We start from the raw sequence: 21,654 nt of genomic DNA, 5'->3' as shown, positions 1-21,654 counted from the left end.
CTCACGTGTGGTTGTAAAAGAAAACACTGATGCGATGAGTTTTTATCTAGCAAGTAGCAAAAGTAGCTAACATTTTTAGTAATTTTTTCTGTTGCAAATTGCATAGCTATTCTAAAAGGGGTGGTTGTTAGTCCCTTTCAAATTTGACTTTGTAGTCTGTAGATCTGTTTTATTTTTTTTTACTTCTTAGAAATAATGCTTAGTTTCATATGCTGCTTACCTGCCAGATACGTGCAGTCCTCTTGTATATGTAGTGATTAGTGAAGCTTCAGATTAAATATTGAATATGATTTCTGTATGTAGTGCCTGTTTAGTTATGGACAACAGCTTTCATTTTCCATTTCCAGATTTTCAAAGAAATTAAAAATGTTCCATTGATTTTTCGTTTTTCAACATTCATATGAAGAACTTAGAAAACAATAGAAAAATGTTTTTTTTTCCCAATTTTTTATGCAAATGTTGGAAAACTAAAAGATAAGGTGGCTGTTAATTCAGGTGTAATCCCAAGAGAGGGGGGGGGGTTGAATTGGGTATTTTTAAAAACCTTTAGAATTACTAACCACTTAATCCCTATTTCTATATTTAACAAATCAATTGCAGGGATTTAAAATTGATTTAAATTATTATATCAATGAATCTTTTTCACCCAATTAATTGTTAAGTGCGTGTGGGATTATTCAACATACACATGCAAGATAGATATTTAAGTGCGTTGCGGAAAATAAAAGGAATAAAGGAAGAGAGAAGGCAAACACAATTTTTACGAGGTTCAGCCAACCCGGCCTACGTCCTCGCCTTGAGCAACCCACTCAAGGATTCCACTATATCCCTGCTCCTTTAACCGGGACAGAGCTTCCTTTACATCCGCTGCTTACAAGAGGCACAACTTCCTCCTCACCCGGCCCACAACCCGAACCGCGATTACAATATATAATGTCAAATCTGCAAAACAACTCAATATTCGCTTCTAACAAAGCTAGTGAGTATAATTTGAAACCTAACACATATCCATATGATGAAACTTGAAGCTCAGTATGTATGTAACAATAAAATCGTTAGATGAATGATATGCTTCAACACACAATTTCCCTTTTTATCAAATCTCCCAAGTAATGATATAAGTAAAAGTTTTGGAGAAGTTAGGGTTATAGTTCAACTTGTTGAATGCATAAATATCAAATGTGAACTTATCAAAGGATTTGTCTCGAATATTATAACGATAAAAACAATAAGCTTTGTTCCAATATTCAACAACAATATGATCTTTGTAATATGCAAATATATATATGTATATGATATGATTTCCAAAGATCAAAAACCTAATGTAATATTATTTAGAAAATATCCCTCAATAATATATATAGTTATGAACACTAAGAATATTCAATCAAGTAGTTTTGTACTATCGAAAATATCAAGTCTTTAAATGAAACCTCACTTGAATCAAAACTGTTTAACCAATGGCAAAAACTTTTCTCAAGTAGTGATCTTGTCAAAACAATCTATATGTAAGCACACTCAAGATCAATCACTTAACTTATATTCAATAATGGATTTTGAGATGAAAAGTTCTTTGAGAATAAATATTAACAAGTAAATCAGTTTAGATGAAAAACTCTATGAGAATAACTATTAACAATTAGATCGATTTACCAAACCTCAGTACCAAATTGATTGCACAACAATCACAAGAAAGTATTTTGAAGATCAATGTAGCCTTAGCTCAGATTTGAAGTGTAAGCTTTGAAATCCCAATCAAAAGTTTCAGCAGTGTGTTCTCCCAAGTTGTGCTAAACATACAATATGCTCAATCATATGCCGAAGGTTCGTTCTCTTCTCTTTCTCGCTAGGGTTTAGAGGTTGATTATATAGGTAACCTTGCCCTTAGAATGAATCTTAACCGTTGGATCAAAAATACCTCGCATGTTCTCTCATTAAAAATCAAAATTTTTAATCTTCTCGTAAGTTCAGACGACTGAGGGTTAAGGCTCAGATGACTGAAATTCCTTAGAGCTTTGAAAAGTTAACCTGGACCCAGGGCTAGACGACTGAAGTTAGGGTTCAGTCTTCTGAAGTGTCGGGTTCAGACGACTGAAGTCTGAGTTCAGTCTTCTGATGTGCTTCTGCCAGGTTCTGAGTTTCACCACTAATTTTTTAGACGATTGAATTTAATCTTCGGTCTTCTGAAGAAATTCTTCAGACGACTGAGCTTAACTTCGGTCTTCTGATGTTAAATCTTCAGACGACTGAACTTGGAGTTTGGTCTTCTGAACTGTTCATTTTTTGGATTTTTCCTTTTTAGTTTCAAAAATCTGCTTTGCTCTCTTTCTTTGCTCTTTTATAAAATATTTTCCGGGGTTTTAAAATATCTCTAAGTCCATAAATATATGTTCATGAGATGCATGAGTCCTAAGGTCAGTCTAGGGTATATTTTGAGCCTCAAATTAAATCATATGAAATATGTGAATACATTAGTTCTAAATACCCATTCCCATGACGATCTTGAACTTGCTGCTTGCATCTTCATTCTTCAACTCTTTTAGTTCTATGAATTTTGCCAAGTTGTGTATGTTTTAATCTTCATGACTTCCATGACTTGTTATCCTTCCGTGCATGCTAAATATTGTTCCTGTTCACAATCTCAATGCACAGATCAAATACCAAGTGATTTGTCATTATCAAAACATGATTGGATTCATAGAGTCAATAGTGGCATTTCTATAATATATGAAAAATTAAAAAAGAAAATAAAATTATTTCCACCATTAAACCGGTCCTTACCTATTCTTTCTTTGCCCAGGATATATCTTATTTATTTGACATTTGTGATATTGTTACTCTTATTTTATCTTTTTGAACTGAACAATCTTTCTTTTATAGATTAAGCCTTAACCCACTTTAAATAAGCTCTTTAAATGCAATTTTTTATTAAAAAATTAGGTTAACTTTATTTATTTTTTAAAGAATATTTTATCTTGTCTTTAAAAGATTGGGGTATTTTTATCCAACAAATAATTAACACTATTCCTGCCTATTCTTATATGTTCCTTGTTCTCTCTCTTAATAGAAACTTTGTTGGCAGGGTGTTGTCATGCACCAAAATTTTACATTAACGTTTCGAAACTATAAAAAAGCTTTTAGATCTTGCACCCTTGAATTTAAAAGTTTTGTTTTGTGTTAGTGGTTTGCTACTTTGTCCTCTTAATAGACACTCTTTTTTAGAGGTATTGCCTGCACAATTATTTACGTAACATTTCAAAATAATGACAAAAATATAAATGTTAATTTTTTATTTTCCCTTTTGGAAAATTTCTTGCCTCCTTATTGTATTTTTCTTCTCTCTTAATAAATATTTCTTTTAGTGAATGAATCAATACCAAACACACACCTAAGTATTGAGAAAATGGGCTGCTACTTAAAATATTAAAAAAAAAAAAAATGTAATGCCTAGTGCTGAAGGTTCAAATAACGGAAATAGTCTCTCCAACTAGGAAGCACATTGATGCCAGCATGAGACACAAAAACAACATGATACTAATATGAGGATATGGAAATTCCGAAAAAATGAGGATACAACATGGGAGGGACTTGTTAATTGATGTTAAAAATATATATTTAGGCATAATTTTGATAAAAAATGAAATATTGCACCATTACACTAAATCATCAATTAAACATTCTACAAATTACATTTGTAGAATCATCAACTACATTCATATTATAGAGTATTGATCCAACAATAAAAAAACAACTCGAGGGCATGGCTGATGGTAGGCAATAGGCATGGCTCAGCTGGGAGGTTTGGCAGTGCTCTACAAGGCTGGTGCATTGGCGCTAGAGCTTCAAAGTCTAACCACTCCCACATCAAAGAACCTCTTGAATTTCAGTCTCTTGACCCATGTTCATTTTTTTTTTACTTTTTTTTTCTTTTTGGATTTTATTAACCGAATTAAAGGGGGCACAACAGAATGCTTACTTTGGTGCAGGAAATGTCCCAAAGGTATCCTTGCTGTGTAAAGAAGTGTTGTGAAGTGTCTAGGTGTGTCCAAAAAATAAAAACTAATATGTTAATTTCCAGCACGTGTCGGGGAGTGTTGAGCAGGTGTTGTTCTTGGACTTGTGTTGGATACGGACACTTCAGGCTTCTGGAGGTGTTGGTGTTTCCTAGTCTCCAAACATGGAGGTTAGATTGTGTACATCTAGCCCTTCTAGAAAAAAAAGTGTTCCTACTTTATGTGTGAAATGGTTCATTACTATTTATGCTTGCATATGGAGCTGTTTGCAGTACCTTGTTGTAATTAAGTGAACAAATGAATTTTTTAATTGAAGCATCTTATGATTAAGAGCTTGATTTTATTGCATTGCACAATATGGTTTTTATTAAGTTGCCCCTTGAGCCTAAAGCTATTAGGAGGTAGGCTAGTAATGTATGTCAAGCCAACACCCTCTTACGTGCAGTCAACTGCAGTTGGAGTCTGGGGATATGGACACACAAAGAATAGTTAATTACAAAATTTATAGATGCTGAAAAACAAATAGAAACAGATAGCGGAAGGCTGATGGGGACAAGGACACTGGACAAGGGCCTCTACAATAGCAAAGCTTTGATACCATATCAACTCACTGCTTGATCCTAAAAGCTTAACCAATTAGGGACTATGTATATCAGGCCAACAACTTCTGTATGATCTGGCTGTAATGAAAGGAATTCAGTCATGTCTTTGGCATGGTTAAGAATTGGGTTGTAGTCTTGTAGTGGTGTATATTACTCCAAGGAGGGTCATTATTAGGAGGAGGCCGTCCCCGCTCTTGTCCTGGTTTTGTCAATGATGGACTTCTTTTGAGGTCTTGAAACCTTGGTAATTGGTGGGTTTCCAAGGGTTAAAATGATTGCTCAATCTTTTTCTATTTCCCTAACACCTGTAGTCTATGGTTTTGTGATGATTAGGGAGAGATCAAACTTGAGGCAGGTTTATGGTTGGTGATTATTTTGTTGGACATAGTGCAGAATTTGAGGCATGACTGGCTAACTGCGTTTTTTTGGGGGTGGGGGGTTGGGGGCGCAAGCCATTGAAGTATTTCCATCATTTAATGGAAAATTCTGATCTATATAGAGATTTGGATTGCACTGCTTGCCGGGTCAGAAGTGTGGTAAACTTTGGAGGTAGATTTAGTCGGAAAAAGAGCTCAAAAAAGGGGGGGGGGGGAAGGGTTGTCCTTTGCCTTGTTACTTGAGGGGCCGTTTGATATCACTATAAAAAATAAGAGATGCGAAAACCAGAAATGAAATTCAAAAAGTAGAAACAGAAACTAAAACTAGAAACCAACAACCTATTTGGTTAACGTTCATAAAACTAATACAAGTTAAACTTAGTTAAAAATTCTCATGTTCATCTTTAAATAAAATACTATTTTAAAAATATGATTAAATTAAAATTACAAATAATACACATTAAAAAAATTTTCCATAATAAAAATAAAATTTATTATAATTATTATACTTAATTGTTCTACTTTCAAATTTTACTTTTCAATAAAAAATTTGTCGGACATGACAATTGAAAAATAGTAAAAGTATTTTGTAATTGGCTTTATTATTATTTTTTGAAATTTATGTAAATTTTTTTTTTAATTATATTTAAATTGTTATGATCATTTAATTTTGATTTTAATTTAAAAGTGTATAAAATGAATAATTTAATCCAAAAAAAACTACTTTTGGATATTAAAATTTCTGGTAATAGGTTTCCAAAACAACTGAAAACCATAAAATCTGGTTTTCAGTTTTATAGCAAACAACATAAAACTGGCAACAGAAACAAAAAACTGACAAATAAAGAAACGCGTTTTTATAATTTGTTTTTTCACTGTAGAGAAACCGAAACTAAAAACGGATAACAACAACGATACCAAAGAGACCCTTAGTTTGTTGTGCTTGTTTAGATTCCTTTTTCTCTATGCATGTATTTTTTGAAGGAGTTCATATATTGATTTTTAATTCTTTTCCCATATAGTAGAGTTCAAATTGCATTCCTACCCAGCAAGTATGGTAAACTTTGGAGGTAGATCTAGTTAGAAAAAGAACTAAAAGGAGGGGGGGGGGGGTGTTGTTATCCTTTGCCTTGTTACTTTAGTTTGTTGTGCCTGTCTAGATGCTTTTTTCTCTACGCATATATTTTTGAAGGAGCTTCATGCATTTATGTTTTAATTCTTTTCCCATATAGTGGAGTTCATATTGCATTCCTACCTAGCAAGCATGGTACACTTTTGAGGTAGATCTAGTCAGAAAAAGAATTAAAGGTGGGCGTGGGGGTGGGTTATCCTTTGCCTTGTTTAGCTTCTTGTGCTTGTTTAGATGCATTGTTCTCTCTGCATATACTTTTTGAAGGAGCGTCATGCATTTATGTTTTAATTCTTTTCCTATATAGTAGAGTTCATGTTGCATTCCTATTTATTGTACGCTATTGACCTTGACTCTATCCAGAATTTGACGAAGGCACTAGGCTGTAGGAAAGAAATAGTTTTGCAAACGTCATCCTTTTAAGTACAATTAATAAGCCAAAGAGAAAGTCATCAGTTACAAACACAAGATACGCACGCACAGGGCTTTACTCACTTTGTTTGCAACATCATTGCCACTGGCCAAACAAGTCCTATTACATACTTTTTTGACCCCCAAAAAAAAAACACATGCTTTGTGTTTTCATGCCAATGTGTGTTACATGTCAATAAAGGTAGCAGTTCTTTTGGAAAGCTCATCAAATCTGGATTTCCATCAATCCTATTGTTAAGGAAATAGTTTGAGCAATCCATCCTTAATCTACCCTCATTCGTAAGGACTTCATCACTTTAAGATGTGATTTTTATATGCTTGCAACTGCTGTCATGAACATATTTCCTATTAAAGTAATCCCTTTATCTAGAGTTGCCATCACGAGCCATCCAAATGCCCTAGCAGTCCATCTCAAACAAGTGCTAATTTCTAGCTTGGCCAATCACTGTGTAAAGTAGAATTTCTAGGTTGGGCAATTATCGTGAAGCAAAAATCCCTCTAGAGGTTTAGGGTCTTTCACCCAAGGAGGTCACAATAACTACTTGGTCAAATTTCACGATATTAGAAGTACAAGCAGTACGAACTGTTACAACACATCCAAATATTTCGCATAATAAGAATTCAATAGATGCCTGACAGGTTGCCATAGCAAACAAACTACCAATCTTCCTCATGAGACCCCTAACGTTAACAAATAGACTCAACTACTTAAAAAAATGTGCAGCTATGGAAACCTAGGAGAACACATGTGCTTTTATATGTATATATATGTATAATATCTGTATAATATATTGAGACGTAAATAAACTTGCAAGTAATTCTCTATTAGGATTTAGTTTCATATTAGTTTCTACTTTTTTCCTTTAGTACTTTTACTGGAACGAGTTGCCCACCTCATGAGAATATTTTTGTTTAGTTTGTTTTGTGAGATTCCTAGGAATGTACACAGGATTCCCATGTCAGTGTTTGGTTCAACATGGAAATCTTGGCATGCATTTTAAGAAAATGACCATTATACCCTTGACATCTGTGTAACCAATCTATAAAGAAAATTATATTTTCAAAACATAAACCTGCTCAAAATATGTACTCAATTAAATCCATGTCCTAAAAATTTTAACGATCATAAATTTAAAAATTTAACTCTGAAATAATCAATTAGTCGAATAATTGAGGACAATATAGTGGCTAATTATTAATTATTATATTAAATAATTGTAATAAAATAATAATCTCATATTTATTTTGTTAATGATTTTTTATTTTAAATGTAATAATAGAGTGTGATAATACTATTTAGTAGGGGCATAATTGTCTAGTTCGTCAAAGTAGTGAGGCAATTTGGTCGAAAATGTAGGATATTAACGGGAATGGGATCCCACTAAACATACCCATGGGAGAGGATGGTATAGGATGCCTATATTTCATGGGAATCCTTTCTTTCTTAGGAATGTGAATATTCCTATCACGTAGATTCGTACGCTCAAACAAATGTGGTAATGAGATGCCAACATTCCCAAAAGCCTTTAAAGATGCCATGTGCCAAACACCCCCTTAGTGGCTTTGAAGTGCGCCACCAAGTGTCCATTCTTGGCTTTAGAAGTGTCCAACTCTTGTTTACGTGTGTGTGTGTGTGTGTGTGTGTGTGTGTGTGTGCTTGTGTTTTCCTTTAATAGTTTTGCCTCAAATTATGTATTATTTGAACTTAACATGTACTCACTTAGTTTCATCTCATCCGTGCCTATCCTGCAACAATTAAATTTTACGAAAATTATCTATTAACTTGAAAGAGTATACACTAATTTCCACTTAAATAATGCACAATATAACAACAACAACAACAAAAAATTTAGGGCTATTACATCCTTACTCCCTATTTCATTCCAAGTTAATTTAGGTGTACCCCTACCCCTTCTATTGTCCCTCACAATAACTAGCTCACTCCTCACCACTGCACTATTTGGCTTACATTGCACATGTCCGAACTGTCTATGCCGCCTCTTCTTTATTTTATCTTCTATAGAAGCTATTTCTAACTTACAATGAATATGTTTATCCATTAATTTATCTTTTAATGTTATACCACTCATCGCTCTCTGCTTTCTCGACAATTTTTACTTTTTCGATATGTTGTTTCTTAGTTGCCCAACATTTTTATCCATATAACATAGTTGGTCTTACAAATGTCCTACAGAACTCCCCTTTAATTTAAAGGGTATTCCATGATCGCACAGCACTCCTGAAGTACTTCTTCATTTTATCTAGCTTGCTCTAAATCTATGTATTATATCTTTAATTTCTCCTTCATCTTGCATAATTGACTCAAAAGTATCAAAACCTACTAGTGCTACCATCAAGTTTAATATTTTTTCCAATATTCCTCTTACTATGATTGAAATTACATTTCATATATTGTTATGAATAACATTTCATGTATTTAGTCTTATTTTTACTTATCCTAAAACCTCTAGATTCTAATGCTTCTTTCCATAATTCTAACTTTGATTCTACTCCACCCCTAGTTTCATCAATCAAGATAATATCATTGCAAACAACATACACCATGGGACCTCATTTTGGATACTTCTAATAAGTTCATCCATCACTAGAGCAGAAAGATAAGGGCTCAAATGCTCAAAGCAAATCCTTGATGTACATTTATTGTGATTGGAAATTCCCTAACCTCTCCACTACAAACGCTAGTCATTACTCTATTGTGCATATCCTTAATGATATCAATATGCCTATTGCAGACACCATTTTTTTTTTTTCCTGAAATCTGCCATAGAACTTCCCTAGCTATCCTATCATACATTTGCTCTAAGTACCTCTTCTTTTCCCTAAATTTTTTCGTTAATTTTCTTAAAAGATAGATAGCTTTTGTGGTAGATTTGCAAGCATAAAACCAAATTGATTTTTTGATACCCTTGTTTCTAACCGTTTTGTTTAACTACCCTTTCCCACAGTTTCATTGTATGACTAAGTTTATTTCATAGTTATTACAAATTTGAACATCCCCTTTATGTAATAATGCACAATATGCTTAACATAAATTCATTCATCACAAAAGAAAATGTAAACAACTATGAGTTTATAAAATGGAATTAAATTAAATTTACTATGACATAAATGGTATGGATATCACAGTTTACATTTTTAAAAGGAGCATTATCCATGCTAACTGTGTCGGTATGCTATTTAGTATATAACATGTGAGGTGGAAACTTCCAATCCTATTCTATTGACACAAATATTTAGATACAAAAAGTAATGTTGATATGATCTACATTGGGGCCAGTGACATTATGATTTGACAGTTGACACCGATTAATTCATCTATTTTTTAAAACATTAGTGATTTATTGAAATAGGAATGACGCAAAAACTATCAATGAAGAAAAAAAGGTTTTTCTGGCCAAACCTTATGTTGGTTGATGATTTTCGTGCTGGGTTCTGATACAAATTTACATATGGACTTGGCATTGGGTGAAAGCTGATATAGGAACTATAAACGATGCAAAAAATTAAGAACAATTTAAAATGAACATCGATGTAATAAAATGAATGAAAATAGGTTAATATTTATGTTTAAATGTTCCAAAACTTATGGTCAGCAGTCATGGCATGGTTTAAAAGGTATTATAAATCAACCAACTTTAGATTGCCAATGGTTACATTGGTTTTTGTTTTCAATTATGTGATTTCATTTTAAAGTGTCCACAATGCCATTAGTAATGTAAAGATGACTAGCCAATTTATGTTGGCATCATTGTAGATTTGTGAAATTGGAAAGAAAAATAGAGCCAAGGTGAAGTAGATTGTTGTATGTTAATTAGAGTATTTGAGAAAAATGAAGTTGGTGTAGTGACATGTGTCATATTTAGCATATCAACTTCTTTATTTTAGTTTTTTTATTATAAAAAATTTATGTGTAACATTAGTTTAAAAAAATCATTTTGTCAAAATAGCCATATGACTTAGATACACTAACTTGTTGGTGAACCTAACAACTTATACAAGAAGATAATTGAGCAATGTTTGTCAAAAAGTGTCAAGGAAGTTTATGCTAAGATTTTTCTTTTAAAATAAAAGGTGTGTGGAAATAAACTTCAAAACATTGTGAAACTCACTGAACTCTCAAATCTATATGGGCTTCAGAATATGTTTATTTTTAAAATTTTTTTTTAACAGCAATTAGGAATTGTTAAATATACGTCAGTTTTAGTTCCCAAGTAGAGAAAAAATAAAAAAAACTAATGTTTGGTTTGTTGGTTGGGTTGTGCTTTTTTCTGATTTATAATATATGTGATTTTTTAAATAAATGATTTAACTATTTGATCTCAGCCATTTAACTTTGGATCTGTGCTGATGGGCCAAATGCTTAGTAAAAAGAGATTTCAACCAAAATTGTAACATTAATATTATTTTTTCAAATAAATCTCAGCCAAAGGGAAAGGGCTAACTATGGGCTGAAGGATGAGTGCAGCAATAGCTGGAAAGAAGCCCAGCTAAATGTTTTAAATTGTGCTTGGAGAGGTGAATTTTGGGGTGGGGGGTCGGATCCCATATAAAAAAAATGTAGTTTGGTGTTTGGTGGGGTAGGGTGGGATGGGGAGCTCATCCTCCTTTTAAACATTCCCCCTCCCACTTCAGTCCCCAAGATTAAATGTATCCAGCACAGAATATGTAAACTGAACTATATGTGCCATTATACAGTATAATATATATGTATGTGTGTCTTTATAGTGCTTTCAGTTTGGTTTCATTGCCAAAGCGAAATAAAAAACGTAATCCAAACATAAATTTTTTGAAAACCAAAGCCAAGAAAATGAGTTGAAGTGATAAATTATTTGGTTTTCCACAACCTCGATTTTTGTGGGAAATAATCATTAAAAAAGATTTTAACTGATATTTATGGCTCTTTGGCTTTAAGATATGATGTATGGCTGATACATATAATCAATTTAGAAGTCAAATGTGTCATTATTGTTCCTTTTTTTTTTTTTTGGAAAATTTCCCCTATTATTCATAAACTTTTGCAAATTCCCTGACAAATTATGACAAAATCTAAAAAATTTCGATTAATTTAATCATTTATGTCTGCTAATGCTGCTCTTGCTGTATGCCTCCTATTTCATGGGCCGTGCACGTGGCATATTCGGCTCCTTGTTTGGTTGGTCAATCATGTAGATGTAATTCTTTGTTTTTTCTAAGTGGCCACTTCCTAAAAATTTAAGCTGTTGAAGTTGTAGGCCAACACTTTATGTCAAGCCTTAACACTCCCCTCTGCACGTGCAGCCTGATTTCACATGGAGAGATAAAAAAATGACAAATAAAACCTATTACGGGGAATAATCTAATGTTTAATAACCGTACAATAAATGTGGGAGACAAGACTAGGACCCAGAGCTGTCTGACAATCTTGGCTGTGATACCATGTTAACCAACCACTCTACCTGAAAGCTTAAGCTGTTAGGTTGTGGGCCAACCATATATATCTAGACTTTAACATTATTGTCTAAAATCATGAGTTTAAAAGTTTATTTAGCTGTAATTCCATGAAAAGTTTTTACCAGTTCCAAAATCCTATGCTTATGTGCAGGTAGCAATTTAATCATTTTATATAATATCAAGTGTTATAACAATATGTAAATAACTCATCCGCCTTCAGCAATACCAACTGGCAATACTTTAGCCATGCTTGTGTGGGAAAGATCAATTTTGTCATCCTTTCTGTATTTTGTTATCTTCTCATAAGTTTATCTTCTATCTTCATGTTACTTGCCTTTCAATTGTTGGTGTATTGTAGATCTGGCTGTTCTCTCTTTTCATTTGACTTTGAATTTAAGCTGTTCTTTCTTTCAAACTTCTGCCGCAGGGTTTAAGTGAAGGATGGTATGATGGGGGCAGCATCGCTTTTGCTGTTATTCTTGTTATTTTTGTTACAGGTATTGAATTTTTTTTCATCTTTGCTTCCCTATTTAAGGTGATTGTGTTGAAGATTGCATCTTTTTAGACCGATTTGTCCTTCTAATGGTTTATTTGGGATTACAAATTTGATATCTTCCATCATCTTGGATCCAGAATCAGTGATTTTATTATGAGGTTTGTTTTTTCAAGGAGAAAATTTAGTATATTATAGGAGTTAGGCTACGTAGATTGTGCCTTCCAAGATCCCTTGATGCAATGTGAGGGCCTTGTGTGTTGGGGGATATGTGTTGGAGGGCCACCAATGAAGAACTTTGGACTTTTAAGTTATAGCTGTTAGCTTTAGCCTTTATAATTTTGTTTTAGTTTGGAAAAAAATTCTCATTTGGGAAGTTCAGTTAATTTAGGTTTATTTAGTGTATTTAAATTTTTGGGGGTGATTTTGTAATTATTTGTTTTAGTTGTTATTTTGGATGTACAAGTACATTGTGTCAGATGCCAGACTTGTCTCTCTCTCTCTCTCTCTCTCTCTCTCTCACATAGTGCTCACCCATTTTCCCTCCTCCTTCCTCCTTGCTTCTTTCTTCCTATTCTCTCTCTCTCTCTCTCTCTCTCTCTCTCAATAATCCCTGTGTGTTCTGTTGCTGCTAGTGTCCTACATCATTTTGGTATCTGTTCAAACCTTGATCCCCTACAATTCTCTCCCATTATCATCTGCAACCATGGTCTTAAATTTCCACAAAATTATCGAAATTTCCACTTTCTGCCACCCTTGAAATTGAAATGGTAGTGGATTTCTGTCTTGTGTAACTTCCATCAAAATTTCAACAAATCATCTAAAATGTATCAAGATCGAAATTTTTGTGAAACTTGTCAAAAATTTAACTTTAGAATAAAATTTCCTTAGAATTCAAATGTGATATTTAGACGCAAAGTGAAATTTCTCTCTTATCTTATTTTTTTTTATTGGAACAAAAATTATTTCAAGGGGTTCTGAAATTACATGAGAAACTAAACTTACAACAACATTTTATTTAACTATTCATGTCTAAATTATCTGGATTTATATAATAAATAATATCTAATTGATTTATGAATTTCATTTATATTAACCTAATATGTTTAGTCCACATATTATTATACGTCTATGTTTAATGCATATTATAGTACGAATATATATACACATTATATTACAACTATAGTGCTTCATACAAAACATAGATGTATTTAATTTGTAATATATTATTTCAAAAACTTACATTATCATGTCTCTTCATGGTCTTAAATTTCCACGAAATTGTTGAAATTTCTAGTTTCTGTCACCCTCGAAATTGAAATGGTAGTCGATTTCTGTCTTGCATAATTTCCATCGAAATCTCAACGAATCATCCCGAAATTTATCAAAATCTCAAAATTTCAGCCAATCTTGTCGAAATTTTAATTATGCAATGAAATTTCCTTGGAATTCAAATAAGAGATTTAGGAGTGAAGTGAAATTTCTCTTTTAATTTAATTTTATTTATTTTTGTCGAAACAAAATATTATTGCAAATGCTTTTGAAGTTATATGAAAAAATAAACTTACAGCAGCATTTTATCTAGCCATTTATGTCTAAATCATCATTATTTGTATAATAAATAATATTTAAATGATTTATAAATTTTATTTGTATGAGCTAAATATGTTTACAGTACATACGAATATGTTTGATACACATACTATATTACAACTTTTCCACCTCATACACAGCATAGATGTATTTAACTTGTAATATATTTGTCCTAAAACTTACATTATTATGTTTGTTAACCATTTCTAAAGTTTCACAAAGAATTCCATGCTTTACTATTGATTTTCGTTATTTTTTCAAATCGAAATCGAAATTGACATCGAAATCAAAATTTCTGTCAAAATTTCCGTACTTTTGGAGCTTCGATATTTTAGTCGAAATCGAAATTTAAGACCTTGTGTCTATTAACTATTTCTAAAGTTTTGTAAAAGAATTTCATGCTTTACTCCTAATTTCCATCGTTCTCTCAAATTGAAATTGAAAGTGACATCAAAATTAAAATTTCCGTACTTTCAAAGTTTTGAAATTTTAATTGAAATCGAAATTTAAGACCTTCTCTGCAACTGATTCGACCGTTACTGCTCTAACTTCTAACCCCTACAATCATTCCTGAAGATCAGAACCACTTCAAGTCACTTCCATTGCTGCTAAAATTGTTGCAAACCAGAAAATTTCAACAAGTTACACAAAACAACCAAGAAAAATTACAAAATCAAATCACTTTTCATCTACATCGGCGAAATTGCAGTTGCTGCCCATGCTGCAAACACTGTGATCTGACCGCCGTTAAAAACAGAAGCATTTGAAAAGGTCCTTCTCAAATTTCACCTCCATCGAACAAGGTGTGTGGCTTCGCACGTAAGCTGGAAATTTCCTGGCTGACATCTATTCAAAATTCAAAACTTCCTGATATTTTGTCTTCACACACTACCCCTTGATCTACCACCAGAAAATCATCGCCAGAACACCACTGGCGGCACTTGTGATGTGTGTCTGAAAAACTTCCAGTTCCTTTTGTTACTTTCAGAACTGTGAGAAATAGATTCATGATTTTTTTTCACAATATTTTGACTTGTCTTTGTGATATTTTGACCTATACTGTATGATCTTGACGTTCAATGCAAATTTTGGTGTTTTGGAGGATGAATGAAGTCTGCCAGCATTCAAATTGAGACTGAGCTTGTGATAATTTGAGATTTACTGCAATATATTGGTTTTTCTTCACAAGATTTTGATAATGATCTTAAGAAGAAAGTTAACTGCCAGCATTTGATATATATTTTTGGAATAAAATTCAGCACCGTCAGCTCCTAAAGTGAGGTTTAATTCTGAAATTTTTTGGAGTATCAGCGAGACATTCAGAAATACTGCTTAGTAATTGAAGAAATTTGAAGTGGGAAGCCAGTATTTTGAACTAGGCAAGTGGGTTTCCATGCCTTGTCTTCAGGATATTCTTTGTTTCAATGGTAATTTTCCATGATAGAATTCACCGTTTGTCTGTTTTATCTTGATCTTTATTTTGAATGCAATCGGATACCATAAATAAGGACAAGAATTGCGTCTTATAAACTTGTGGGTTATGTGGTTGTGCGATGGAATGCAATACTACTGAAGACAACTAGGTAAAATTCAAACTTTTTTTTTAGTTTTAAAATGGAAATTTTGTTAACATTAAAATTTCTCCCTGACTATATGATGGGATTTTCTTCCATCTCAGGCGATGAAAGAGTTCTTATTTGGGACAACATGAGTTTCCAATCTCAAAACAGCCTTTTAAAGATGAAATAGAAATTATTGTTGTTATTGACTACACATGTGATTACATACAAGGGGAAGTTTCAAGTAAACCTGAATTTATGGTTGTCATGGATTATCAATGTTGAAATGAAAGCTAGATTGATTGTGTGGATGGTAGGCCACATGATGCCATCATAGAAGAGCAAATAAATGCAGTGGAACAAAGTGTTCAAGGTTTAGAAGAGCCAAGGAGCAGCCAGCAAAAATCAATGTTGAAACTGTGACTTCAACCCAAAGCAGGAGCATTTTAGAGAATGAAATTGTTAGAATCTTGTGATATGTTTGTGATGCGTAGCCCTCAAGCCTTTAATCATCGCTCAAAGTGTGTCAATTTTCCACTTGTGACTTTATTGGGGTTTGGAATCTCGAATATCTGTAATTTATTGGTGATATTTTCATCACTGCATGTCAGTTAAAAATGCACAATATGAAATTACAAGTTGAATTTCTAATGGATATATATTCCCCGCTCTTGCTGCACCATTGTTGAACTCAAGGTTGAGTTTTACTTTTCTCTAACAAGGGGTGTTTTGTGGAGGACCACCAATGGAGAACTTTAGATGCTTATATTTCAGCTAGCTTTAGAAATTGGGTTTTTTATTTTAGTTTGGAAAATTTAGTTATTTTATATGTTCAATTAATTTAGAGTTATTTTGTGTATTTTAAGTCTTTTGGGATTATTTTGTTATTATTTGCTTTAATTGTATGTTTGGTGTATATAAGTACTCTGGAGCGTATTGTGTTACAGTTATCATATTTGATTTAAGATTTTGGACTTCTCCCTCTTTCTCTCTCTCTCTCTCTCTCTCTCTCTCTCTCTCTCTCTCTTCTCCTTCCTCATTTCTTCTTCACCTTTTCTTCCATTGCTCTGCTTATCTCTCTCTGGGTAGTACCCATTGCTGCTATTTCTGCATCACACTTGCCGCTGTTTCTTTTTCTTGTTCTTCTTTCCTTCCCTTCTTTTTCTTTCTTTTCATTCTCTTCTCCTTCTTTTGCTTTCTCTCCTTATTCTCCCTCTCTGTTTCTGTTGCTGTTACTGTTCTACATCAATATTTTTATACAAATTCTTTTATTTGGATAGGGGCTGTATATTTTATTTGGCTTTCATGGAAAAAATTGTCAGCAGCTCACAAATTTGCCTAAGCTGGCCGGTTAAATTTAGCTTTTAAATTCATGCAATGTTGAGTTAGGCACCAGGTGAGGATCAAGTTGCATGAACATGATTATTGTTCTCAATTACAATTTAAGTCTTCTATGTTTGATTATTGGTCGTTGAATGTAGATGGTGTGAGCATGATTTGGGAGTTTTTATTGCTTATTGGATTCAAAGAAGAAAGAAAGTACCATAAAATGTAAGGAGAATATAAATGTGAGGATATAAAAGTGGGGTAAAGAGAGTCTGAAGGCATGTTCAGTTATACCTGAATTTATTTTGTTTAAATTTCTCCTGAGTCCTGGCCCATATGTTTATTTTCACGAAATTCTCACCTTCATTTTGGGGGTATGCATGCTGCATCTGCCACCATATACTTGAATGAAAAAGAAAATTACAAGTTCATTTGGTAAAGACTACTGTTAGTTGATTCAACTTTTTATGAGTAAAAGCTGCACATTTTTGAGTTCTTTTTTCATGGAATGAGACTCAATAAAAGTAGCCGATTCTTTTTATTATGCTTTGTTTTTTATTGTAATTTATTTTATTATAAAAAATTGGAGTGGCTGCTATATTATCACAAGATTAAATTATAGAAAGTTTTACAAAGGTACTTGTTAAGTTTTGGGCTTGAATTTCATAAATTTCAATTTATGTAACCTAGAATGCTGCTTAATTATATTGAAATGAAGTTATGGAAAATTGTACAATGGCACTTGTTAACCATTGGAGTTAAATTACATAAATTTCATGTTTTTAAACCTAGATTATGGCCTTTTCCTAGGAAGGAGGTTGTTTTTAACTTAAGTGATATCCCCTATTTGTACATATGCTTATATAGGGATCTTTCTTTTAATTTATTTTTTTATTCATGACCATTCGACATTCATAGGAGCCTTGACCTTCAAATGATGAGGAGGTAGGATATAAGTAAAATCTAGTTTTATTCCTTTAAGCTTTAGGGATTTGTTAGGTCATCACTGTAAAAAGTTATGGAAATGAAGCCAAAAATGAAAGAAACATAAACTAGAAATTGAAAACTAGTAACCTCTTTGTTAATAGTTCCAAAAATTAAAACATATTGAAAACCTAATTGAGAAAATGCTTATTTTTTTTCCCTTGAATCAAATAACAATTTAAAAAATATGATTTAAAAATGAAAATAACAAAAGAATACAAGTCTAAATGTTATAATAACAAATAAAATTTAATTATAGTTATTTTATTTAATTATTACATTTCAAAACTCACTTTTTAGTTCCCCAAGAATAATCTTATTGTAAATGACAATTGAGAAATAATAAAAATATTTTTGAATGATTTTTTCATTATTTTTTTCAAAATTTTAGAATTTTAATGGGTATTTTTATTTTAATAGTATTTAAATTCTCATTTGTCGTTTTATTTTAATCTTAATTTAAAAATTTTGTATAAAATGAATGGTTGTATTTATCTGATAAATATCTAATAAATGTAAATTTATGTAACGATTGCTCCTCAAAAATGAATTCTAGATATTAAACTGCTGTGCAGAGGTTTCCGAAACAACGAAAAGCCATGAAATATGGGTTTTAGTTTTTGTGAGAAGTAATGATGATTGAGGTCAGGAGCAAAAATTTGGAATGTAAACAAATGTGATGTCGTAGTGTTTTTCTTCACTATACTGTGAAGAAAATAGAAACAGCAACGATACCAAGCAGCCCCTTGGTTATTCATGACTTTATCTGTCTCCAGTTCATTATTTCATTTTATTTTCATTTTTTGCTGTAGTAGTTATGAATTTAGGTGGTTATTTTGTTGTTAATCTTCTGGAAAATGTTTGAGGGACGAAGGAAGTAGAGTGCTTGAAATTGTGGAAGATACTCAGTGTTGATGTTGAAAGATGTTTTTGAACAGTTTAGCATCTAAAGCGCCGGTCACCAGTGGTATTTGCTGGGTCTCAGTGTTAGTCTTGTTCTCACTTGATAAATTTTTTCCCAAATTTTTTTCTGATCTTCAACCCATATGTTTTATATTGGCTTGCTTTTGTGATGTACATTGGTTCACGCTTCATTATTAATGTTATTTTAGTTTTCATTATTACCCAATACTCAACTACAAAGGATCTGAAGAGTAAAGGAATGTGATGGATGAAATCTGATTTTTTTTGTTGGAATAAATCTGTCATTCTTGAAGTCAGAAACTGTATCTGGTCTTGGAGGAAGATTCTTAAGATTTGCATTCAGACAGCCACCTTTTGTGAACATATCACTGGCAGTGATAATGTTATGGACTTGTCCCATAATTATTGGCACCTTATTTACCATATCGAAGATATCTAGGGAGCAGTGATTTATGGTTCTGGCTTAAGTTACAATGCCAAAGTTAGCAGTGTTGTTTCATAGAATTCATGATCTTTCTAGCCACTGAATCCCATGAATTTGCTGTTGCTCATGAGATTGCTTATGTTATGGTCAACATGCGACTATAAATCTTTTTTCTTTGTGCAAAGTAAGGTAAATAGGTTACAGCACCATCATTTCTGGTAACCAGCCAGCATAGATTGCTTTCTCCTCTGATTCTGGATCAGAAGGAAGCTCATCTTTTGGTTCCGAAGATGATATGGGTAGTATGTGTGATTCTGATGGCAGAGCATGATTTCAAAGGGGAGGATAATCTTCTAATCATCCAAGTTGTGGTTTTGAAATTGATTCTGAAGACTATGCAATCGTGGAAGATGTCTTTTGGCCTGCAAGCTAAAGGATGCAGTCTAAGAAGATCTCTGAGGATGCTTAGGTTAGTTTTGACCATTCAAAGAGCACGGATGTCCAGGTAAAAGACTTGACTGTAAAAGGATTTTTGGCCACTTTCCCCGTCCTAAAGCAAAATCCATTGAGACCTTGGGTGATCCGATTTGTGCTTTTTAATTATTTATTAATTTTTTCTTTTTTGGGGGGTGGGGGGGGGGGGGATGAATGATAATGTGATAGGAATTCCATGGGAGAATTCAGAAATTTCATAGCCCAAACAAGGTATTCTTCCCATTCCTATCTGATCTGATTCGACAGTTAACACTTCATGCGAAAGGGAGGATTCTAATGAGGGAGATGCTTTATGGTTAGTCTTAGGCAGCTGGGGCCCTTGGGGGGGGGGGGGTGTCGGTTGGGGAAGACTAGATATCTGCAAAAACTCCTTTAGGACCTAGATTTAAAGTTAGTCCTTTAGGGCAAGAGGTGAATGTGTAGGTGAGTTCTAGAGCCTATGAAGGGGGGGGGGGGGGGGGAGAAGGTCTAGAAAGAGCTAAAAAGTTTAGCTTCTTCTATTAATTATTGGGTTGGGGGTTAAAAGAGTTAAAATATGAAGATCATTAGTTGAACTGTTAGGGGTTTAGGGGATTTTAGGAAGAGGGGTCTTACTAGGGAAATATTGGTTCGACAATATCTTGAGACTGTTTCTTCAAGAAACAGAGCTTGAGGGTGTTGATGGGGGGTGGGAGGAGCATTTGGGAAGGTCAGTGTAAGGATTGGGAGTTTGTTCCTCTTTGGGTTTGATGGAGCCATTCTTATCGTGTGGGATACTTGCTTCATTCTAGAGTTGACAATCTTGTTGGATTTTTCTCCCTTTTGGTATTGATAGATGTGAAAGGTAGGGGTCATTGGTGGCTCTATTATATGTATTGGCCTTCTAGACCCATTCCTTGGACTTCTTCTTGGGATGAGTTATATGCTGTTTTTTTGTTTTTGTTCCCTTAGGTGGATCGTAGGTGGTGATTTCAACGTAGTTAGGTTTTTTGGGTGGAAAAAGGGGTTGATCGGTTTCTTTGAGCATGCAGAATTTCGAAACGTTCATTAGAGATTGCGGCTTGGGGGACCTTCTGGGTAACACACTTTTCTCTTGGGTTGTGAATGGTGCAAGGGCTGTTTCTAGTCTGTTAGGTAGGTTTTTGTTTTACATCAAGTGAGAGGATGAGTTTTCGAATCTCTGTCAAACTATTTTACCTAGACCTCTGATCATTTTCTTGTCGGAGTCTAGCAAGGTTGCTTGGGTTCCTAGTCCTTTTCTTTTTGTGATTATGTCTTGATCATGATTTTTTTTCAGTTTTTAATTTGGAATTCTTGGAGTGAGGATTTTGAGAGGGGTTGGTAAATGCACAAATTTATGAGGAAACTCAGGTGTCTTAAGACCTTGAAAAGGTGAAATAGGAGGTGTTTGGTGATATTAGGATTAGCAAGGCAAGCATTTTGGTTTGTTTGATTATCTAGATGGAAAAGAAGAAGATGATAATCTTTCAGAGAGTGACGAGGTTAGTTGGGTTCTGTTCAAGAATGAGCTGGGGGATTTGATGTTAAAGGAAGTTAGAAGTTTGAGGCAGAAGACTAAATTTAAATTGGTTAAAGAGAGTGATTGTAATTCAAAATTTTTCCACAGGTTAATGAAAGATGAGGAAGAACCTAATTAGGGAATTCGGTTTGGGTAGGGGTGAGGTTATTTCAGATCCTCCTTTTATTGATCACTGATTTTTTCTCTAATGTCTATAACGGGTGGACACTTGCAGGCCTATGATGAGGGGTTAGATTGGAACCCCATTTATGGGGATTAGATGTCTTGGTTGAAAAGACCTTTTGAGGGGGTGAAAGTGAGGGTTGCTATGTTTGGGATGGAAAGGGATAATGC

General features: G+C 33.3%; 1 protein-coding gene across 5 annotated transcripts in view; it reads left to right on the top strand.

Annotated features, from left to right (window-relative positions):
- Positions 1-21,654, top strand: part of LOC131157640 (calcium-transporting ATPase 9, plasma membrane-type) — a 98,481-nt gene that overhangs the window by 19,924 nt on the left and 56,903 nt on the right. For all 5 annotated transcript variants that reach the window (XM_058111945.1, XM_058111943.1, XM_058111946.1 and 2 more), the window contains exon 8: positions 12,432-12,501. In XM_058111945.1, the coding sequence (XP_057967928.1) occupies positions 12,432-12,501 (70 nt within the window). The remainder of the gene's footprint in view (positions 1-12,431; positions 12,502-21,654) is intronic.

This window comes from Malania oleifera, chromosome 6 (assembly GCF_029873635.1).
Source record: "Malania oleifera isolate guangnan ecotype guangnan chromosome 6, ASM2987363v1, whole genome shotgun sequence".
NCBI classification, from domain to species: domain Eukaryota; kingdom Viridiplantae; phylum Streptophyta; class Magnoliopsida; order Santalales; family Ximeniaceae; genus Malania; species Malania oleifera.
Note: the sequence above shows the minus strand (reverse complement) of the source record. Positions and strands in the feature narration are given on the sequence as shown.